The sequence below is a fragment of the Balaenoptera ricei genome, chromosome 17, assembly GCF_028023285.1.
Source record: "Balaenoptera ricei isolate mBalRic1 chromosome 17, mBalRic1.hap2, whole genome shotgun sequence".
Lineage (NCBI taxonomy): Eukaryota > Metazoa > Chordata > Mammalia > Artiodactyla > Balaenopteridae > Balaenoptera > Balaenoptera ricei.
In genome coordinates this window covers 1,375,544-1,382,752 of record NC_082655.1, presented here as the reverse complement: position 1 = coordinate 1,382,752, position 7,209 = coordinate 1,375,544, and the positions used below count along the sequence as shown (strand labels likewise).

Genomic DNA, 7,209 nt, shown 5'->3' with positions numbered 1-7,209 from the left:
AAGTGCGAATCTGCAGGGACCCATCAGGCGCTGAGAGGACTCTGCACGAAGAGAAAGGAACCAGCAGACGGTGACACGTACAGGAAGGGCGCTCTGCCTGGCAGCCCCCGCCCACGGGCAGGCCTTGGCACCTCCAGCTCCCGCCGGCTGCGAGGCTCTTCCACCCCCGCCAGGGAGAAGCAGGAGCAGGGCCTGGGGTGCTGCAGAGCCTGGCCCCTGAGCCTGGCTCACAAGCCCGGCGTGGGGGACGCAGGGCCGCACACAGTGGGTGCTCTGGGAACGTTTGCTGAAAGGCAATTAATGGCACCTGGAGACAGAACACGGGAAACGCACTGGCGTCAGACTGAGCGCGGCCCGCTTCACTCTAACAGGGGCCGCTCGGTTCCGCGCTGAGAGGGTCAGGTCAGGCTGGCTTTGTGAGGACGCGCCCCGCACCCAGCCCCGGATGCAGGGGAGCACCCAGGGGGCTCTTGAGTGCTGCTGGGCTGAGGGTCAAGACGCTGGTGCGGCCCGGATCTCCTGCTGGAAGGCACTGTGGCCCGCAATCACTGCCCCGGAAGCCCCCTCGTCCTGTCACCTCCCCCCCTCCCCCGCAACCACGGGACGTCTAACAGCCGGGCGCCAGGCGAGCCCGGGGCCCGGGCGCGGCGTGCTGAACGCCTCTTCGCAGCCCCCATCCCACTCTGCAGAAGGGGTTCCGAGTACTGCCCCCTCGGCCTCCCCGGACGCATCCCCTCCCCCGAGCTCCACCTCAAAAGTGTCCGGCCACCTGGGGGCCTCCCCCACCCCTGCCCAGCCTGGCCGGGCTGTCGCGATACGTCCCCGCCCAAGCGGACCAGACGGACCGGCTGCGACGGGCCCTGCGCAGGGGTGAGGCTGGTGGGCGGGGCCTGGGCGCCAAGTCCCGCCTCCCGCACGCCCCCTGCGCTCGCGCGCCGCCTGGCCGCCCGGGAGAGCGGGGTTCCGCGGTGTCGGGCTCGGGGGCAGGCTTGAGTGCGCGGCCGGGCCGGGGATCTGCGTCCGCCTGCGGTGAGTGAGGGCCCGGGCCGGGCGGGCGGGGGCGCGGGGACCGGGCCCTGCCCAGCGAGGAGGGGGAGCGGGCGAGTGGGGCGCCAGGGAGGCGGGAGAGGCCTGCGTGAGGCAGGGGGTCGGGGTTGCGAGCGGCCCCGGCCCCTGGGCGCCTCGCCTCCACTCCCGGCCCCCAAGCCTCCCGGCCCTCCCCAGTATTTCCAAAGGACGAGGGCGGGAGCGGGCGGAGACTGCAGCCGGGCGCCCTCCCGGGCTGGGTAGCCTAGGGCTGCGCAGGCGCCGGGAGCCCATCGCCCAACTCTAGGGCCCATCCCCTGACCCCTCACATGGGGACTGGGGAGGGGCCAGCCTTCCTGACTTGAAGGGGCTGGGATCTTGGCGCGCTGGCAGGAAGGAGAGAGTTAACTGCCCCGGTGGGTCACCATGGGGACGGGAGCCTGCCTTGGGAAGAAGTGGAAGCACCTTGTTTGGCATAGATTACGCAAGTATATGAGGTGCCTAGGAGCCCAGCCCCCTGCGCTGGGCCACCTGGCCCCTTCCATCCCTGGGGTCCAGGACGTGCTCCTACCTCTCTTGCTGGCCCAGCGTCACTGAATGCCAGGCTCTCCCGGAGATCAGCCCTGTGAGCCTGGGGGAGGAGTGCAGAGTCTGGGTCCCGAATGGCCCTGCCCGCAAACCCACGGGCTCCCCTCCGGGCGCCCTTCCGCCTGGCCCTGCTAATGTGGACACATTAGTATCCAGTGCCTGGACTCAGCCCAGCAGGGCGCACTTGGTGGGGTGCCTGGCAGCAGGCAGTGGGGATGCTGGCCGTGACCGCGGAGGTGCGCCCCAGAGCTTCCTTCAGGACAGCTCAGAGCTCCTCCCGCCGGAACTTCACTTCGTGGAGGAGGAAACCGAGGCTCCTTCCTCCCTAACTGCCGGGATCCCGGAAGAGGCCCCGGCTGGGCTTGGCGCTGTTCTTGGACCTCTGCAGCTCCTGCTCCCAACCCCAAGACGTCAGCCCCTGCCCAGACCTGAAGCCCATTCTCAGGGTCTCCACCAGCCCCTCCCAAAATCTGTCCTCTCCCTGGCATTCTCCTTCCTCCCGGTGCCTGGGGACTAGCCCTTCCCCCGCCCGCCCACGGCTGTCCCCAGCAGAAGGTACCAGACTGCTCCTCCCACACGGCGCCTCCTGCAAAACAGAGAACCAGAACCCCAGCTGGTCGCATTCAAAGTGCTTTCTCCACCCACTGCCAAGGACCTCTGCCCAAGGGAGGGTCCTGGTGCAGGACAGCCCCCAGGGACTCACCGCCACCTGCCAGAGCCTGTGCCTGTTCCCGCTGGGGTGACTGGTGGCACACGCTGGGTCTCCCTGAGCCTCCCCCAGCCACGAAGTGGGGGGAGTAGCAGATACGTATGGGGTCATTGTCTTCAGCGTTAAATAACACAGAATGGGAGAGCCCCTCGCCCCTGCCCCAGCACAGAAGCTGCCCAGGTGGATACTCAGCTAGATATGCCTCATGCCCCCAGCCCATCTCTAGGTCCCCATGTCAGGCACGGAGCTGGCCCCTGGAAAGTTCTGGACGCAGGTCAGCTAATATTACTGGTCGTCATCCCCCCCTAGGGCCCTTGGACTCGAGAAATTGCTAAGAGGCCAGATGAGAATTCCAGGCAAGGCTTTACTGGGGCTCGAGCTGCAGCACAAGGAAGCAAAAACAAGGAACAGCTCCCGAGAGGAGCTACTTGAGTCCTTAAATGGGGTGACAACGGGGCAGATCTGTGGGTCAGGCAGGAGGCAGAGCTTAGGTGGCCTGTCCCCCCCTTGGGGGTACTGGGCAGGAATGATGTGCAGTGCCCTGCTTTTGCTCCCAGCACCTCAAAAACGTAGTCTGTGGCTTCTTGTACCCTGTCGCCCCACTGTGCGTGGGCGCAGTTATTTTTAGTCACTTATAGTTTCTTCGTATCTTGTTGCTCTAGGGGACGTTTGTCCAGGTGCAAGCACTCTGATAGAGGATCCCAGGTCCCAGCCTGTCTCACCCTCACCCCCAGGACCGTGGGCAGGGGCCACTCCCTTGACCTCCCTTTCTGGGTGATTCTGAGAACCTTAATGATTTCCCTCATCTGGCCTCTAGTCCCCCCTCCCCCAGCAGCAAGTGCCGCAGACTTGGGGAAGGGTCTCAGCTAGGAGTTTGCACTGAGCGAGGGGAAGGTTGGGAGCGGAGCAGAAAGACCCTCTGTGCCCTGGCCCTGCTGCTGGAAGCTGGCAGCTCCCCCCATCTACGAAGTGGGGACACCAGGCTGCCCCCAGGGCCAGTGTCCGGGACCCCACTGGGAAGATCAAGGCACTGCCCCTGCCCCAGGGCCCTGCGCAAGGGGTGGTGAGCCCCGCCCTCCAGCGAGCTGTCTCTTTAGCGCAGGGCTGACTTCTTTGGCTTCGTGAGACCCCAGCCGGGACGCCAGTCCCCTCCAGAATGAAGGTCTTCCTGCCGGTGCTGCTGGCTGCCCTCCTGGGTGTGGAGCGAGGTGAGGTGCCCTGGGGCCCCAGGCCTCTGAGCGGGCTGTGCCCTCCTCCTGGACTCCCTCTCCCCTTTCTCTCCCGAGCGGTGCCCATGTCACCTACTCTGTGCCACCTCACAGCTTCCTCTCCCACGGCGAAGCGGTCCCTCCTACCCCCGCCCCCACTGGCGGCTCAGCCCTGCCTGGACACTTGGGGCATCACTGGAGCTCCTCCAGAGCCAGGGTCTGGTGTCCTTGTCTTCTGGGTCTCCAGCCCGGGCCCAGGATACCGTAGTTGCTCAGTCAATGCCTGCACAGGATGGGGTGTCCTCATGCCTCTGGGTCCGGGCTGGGAGGGGACACAGGAAGACTCCTGGGCATGAGACAGGCATCCCTCCTTCTGCAGCCCACTCCCTGGTGTGCTTCTCTTGCGTGAATAAGAACAGCAACTGGTACTGCCTGAAGCCCACCGTCTGCTCCGATACAGACAACTACTGTGTGACCATCTCTGCATCCGCGGGCATCGGTGAGTGCAGACGCAGGCCGGCCAGGCTTCCCCCACCCGTCCTGTCCTCTCTGCCCCTCCACTCACAACCTCGTTTTCCTGTGCAGGGAACGTGGTGGACTTTGGCTACACCCTGAACAAGGGCTGCTCCCCGATCTGCCCCATCCCGAGCGTCAATCTCGGCGTGGCGTCCGTGGGCACCCACTGCTGCCAGAGCTTCCTGTGCAACATCAGTGCGGCCGACGGTGGGCTGCGGGCCAGCGCCACTGTGCTGGGCCTCGGGCTCCTGCTCAGCCTGCTGTCGGCTCTGCTACGATTTGGGCCCTGACCCCCGGGACCCTGTGCCCGGCTCAGACTCCCAAAGCTCAGGAAGGAAGGAAAGCCCAGCTCCTCCCAGACCCAAGAGGATCTCGAAGCCCCCTCCCCTAGACCCCTCACCCTGCTGAGTCCACCCTCTAGGCCCTGGGTCCCCACAGGCAGGCCTGCCCCCTGCACCCACACACCTGCCGGCTGCCCTTACTTCCCGGTCAGCCTTCCAGGGAGAACCTGGGAATGGAGCCTGAGGGCCCCAGAGTCAGAACCACGTCCCAGGGACATGCTGGCAGGGGCACCTGGTCCCAGGCCTGCGCCTGTCCAGGCGCTGTCCGCCCGCAGGTGCGGAAGATGTGCTGTGTGGGCAGGCGTGTGGTCTGTGTGCCCTGCCGGGCACGGGTGAGTGTGTGGCCAGGTCTCGGCCTGAGTGGGGGGAGGATGGGAGTAAAAGCGTCAGGAGCCCGGCATCCGCAGCCCCTAGAACCCCAAGCGCCAGCACAGAACCCCTTTCCCCTGGCGTCTCTGCACGCCTCATTTCACTCACTTCGAGGGCAGCCTTTAGGAAGACAGGCCTTCCACTGTCCCCAGGTCTAGGCTGCTGACCCAGGAATCTGCTCCCAGCCCGAAATCCAGCTGCTCTCGGGCCCCTCCCTCCACCGCCACACCGGAGCCCTCCTGCTGCTTCGTGCCTCAAATAAACACAGATGTTCCCACCCTTTCCCGCTCTAGGTGTGGCCCACAGCCTGAGACCGCCCCTCCCATCAGGGTCCTACTGAGGGGGAGGGGGCAGCAGAGATGCAGAGCCACAGGTGTAGAGGGTCTGAGGGTCCCCACCCTGAGGCCCACTGGGAGGCAGTAGGGAAGAGGGTCGCGGGAGACCACAGCTAGCTGCCCTTGGCCGGGCAGGGTTGGGAAGTTTATCCTCCGGACAGGACTGGACTGGACAGAGAAACTAGCAGAGGTCAGCCTGCTTCTGGGTGGAAGGCAGGACCCTACAGAGGGAGGGATGGGGTTGGGCGGGAGGGGAGGGGACCCCCCAGCCGGGGTTCCGGGACTTGGGTACAGGGTGCCTGGGCCAGTCAGGCTGAGGAGGACACAAAGCATGGTGGGGAGGGGGGCAGGAGCTCAGTAAGTGGGTGAGTGAGATGTCCATGCCAAGGACCTATGGGAGGAGTGGGGGGGGACTCCCCTGGAGAAGGCCTGGGCCCTGGCTGGAGGGCAGGGGTGCTGCTCCCCGAGCTGGCAGCCCTCGCTGCTACAGGCCTACTCCCCCGGCAAGCCCGACTGTGGTCTGTGGCTAAGCCAGGGGTTCCCAGCGTCTGCACTGGGGGAGTGTCTGAGTTCTAAGCCAAGGGGATTCTTTGATTGGGCTGGTGCCTGAGGAGCAATGAACCAAGGGCTGCAGCTGGGCGCCTTGCAGAGAGTGATACGTTTATCCTTCAGGATGCTGTCATGTCTCCTGGGTGGTGGGAGGGAACACAGCAGGGCTGGGTCCAGGCTGGCCAGAAGCTCCGATGTGCCTGGGTCCAGGGTCCAGGCATCGCTGTGCAGCAGGGCGGGACAGTGGTCCCTGCGAGGGCTCGGGTTGTGGCCCACATCCCGGGCCCGGGTCACAGGAGCAGGTGAGCAGCTCTGCGCAGAATGGGCCCCGTGACACACATGAATACAGCGTCCTCGGCGTCACTGCCACCAAGGGGGATGCCAGCCAGCCCTTGGGGTTGAGCGCCAATGCGGTGATAGAGCTCAAGGGAGGGACGGGAGGAGCGGTCTGCCCCAGGAGATCAGGATGACAAGGGGAAGGAGACCCAGGCCCAGCCAACATCTTGTGGAAGGGTCCAGAAGCACATCACGGCAGTCTGGTTGAGACTCACGGGGTGGTAGAAATGTTGAGATTCACTTGAGTGGATCAGACCAGCATTAAAAACCAAAGCAAGGAAAAGAATTCAAGGGGATGAAATCAGAATGTCCCCCAGGAATGCTGGTTACCCCTGAAGTTCAGAGTCCTGTAAACAGAATGTTGCAGGGACTTCCCTGGCGGTCCAGTGGTTAGGAATCGGCGCTTCCACTGCAGGGGGCACGGGTTCAATCCCTAGTCTGCTGTGTGGTGCAGCCAAAAAAACCCAAAAAACAACAGAAATGCTGCCCACCATTCTAGTTCCACGAGGATTAAATTGCAACCCACTGCAGTCGCCCACCAGCAGTGTGCCCTGAGGCGAATTCATGATAGGGAAAAACAAGAGGAAGTGCGCTGTGCTTTGGATGTGGGCCCCTAGTTAAGATGTGGATCTAAGGGAGAATTTCAATGACCCCCGATTCTTGCATCTTCCCATACATAGAAGGCACTAAAATCATTAACTTGAGATGTCTGTCTTTTGTGATTAGTAGTAATCTTTTACCAAGATGTATGCTTGACCGCCTGTATTTCCCAATCAAAAAATTCATATATATCCTGGCTCCCCTACCTCTTCGGAGCTACTGAGAGGCTGTCTCCCAGGCTAGAGTCCTCGGTAAAGTCCCCGCAAAAAACTGAAACTGTGTAAGCAGATAGGTTAGGGGATCCCCAGAGAAAGAGAACCAGGCATGGCTTTCTTGACATAAGAGAAGCCATTTTGGCCTAAGCCATTTTGTGATCCAAGCCTGGCCACAATGCTTGCCCTTGAACAGGTCTCGGTGATCAATGATCTTAAGGGAACAAAAGAATACAGGAACAGAGGAAAAGCAGTCAAACAATAGTGCAGTGATGAAGCGGAGTCCTAGTGCCTCCTCAAGGGATAGACATAATCTATCTTTGAGTTCTGTGAGGAACTAAGGCCCCCACCCAGGTGGTGGGTGGGGGATGATGATGTCCCTTCTGACTTCAGTCAACCCAAGCCTGGACTCTGCCAACC

General features: G+C 63.0%; 1 protein-coding gene across 4 annotated transcripts; it reads left to right on the top strand.

The window, feature by feature from the left end:
* Positions 1-918: 918 nt before the first annotated feature.
* Positions 919-5,039, top strand: LY6E (lymphocyte antigen 6 family member E). Of its 4 annotated transcripts, XM_059902003.1 has the most exons (5): positions 925-1,029; positions 2,539-2,597; positions 3,421-3,531; positions 3,911-4,030; positions 4,117-5,039. In XM_059902003.1, exons 3-5 carry the CDS (start codon positions 3,480-3,482, stop codon positions 4,335-4,337), a joined length of 393 nt encoding a protein of 130 aa, XP_059757986.1. In that variant the 5' UTR covers positions 925-1,029; positions 2,539-2,597; positions 3,421-3,479; the 3' UTR covers positions 4,338-5,039. The 4 variants fall into 4 exon arrangements, with proteins under 4 accessions (XP_059757983.1, XP_059757984.1, XP_059757985.1 ...); XM_059902000.1 differs by lacking the exon at positions 2,539-2,597 and having other exon boundaries at positions 919-1,029; XM_059902001.1 differs by lacking the exon at positions 2,539-2,597 and having other exon boundaries at positions 922-1,029; positions 3,426-3,531.
* Positions 5,040-7,209: the final 2,170 nt, after the last annotated feature.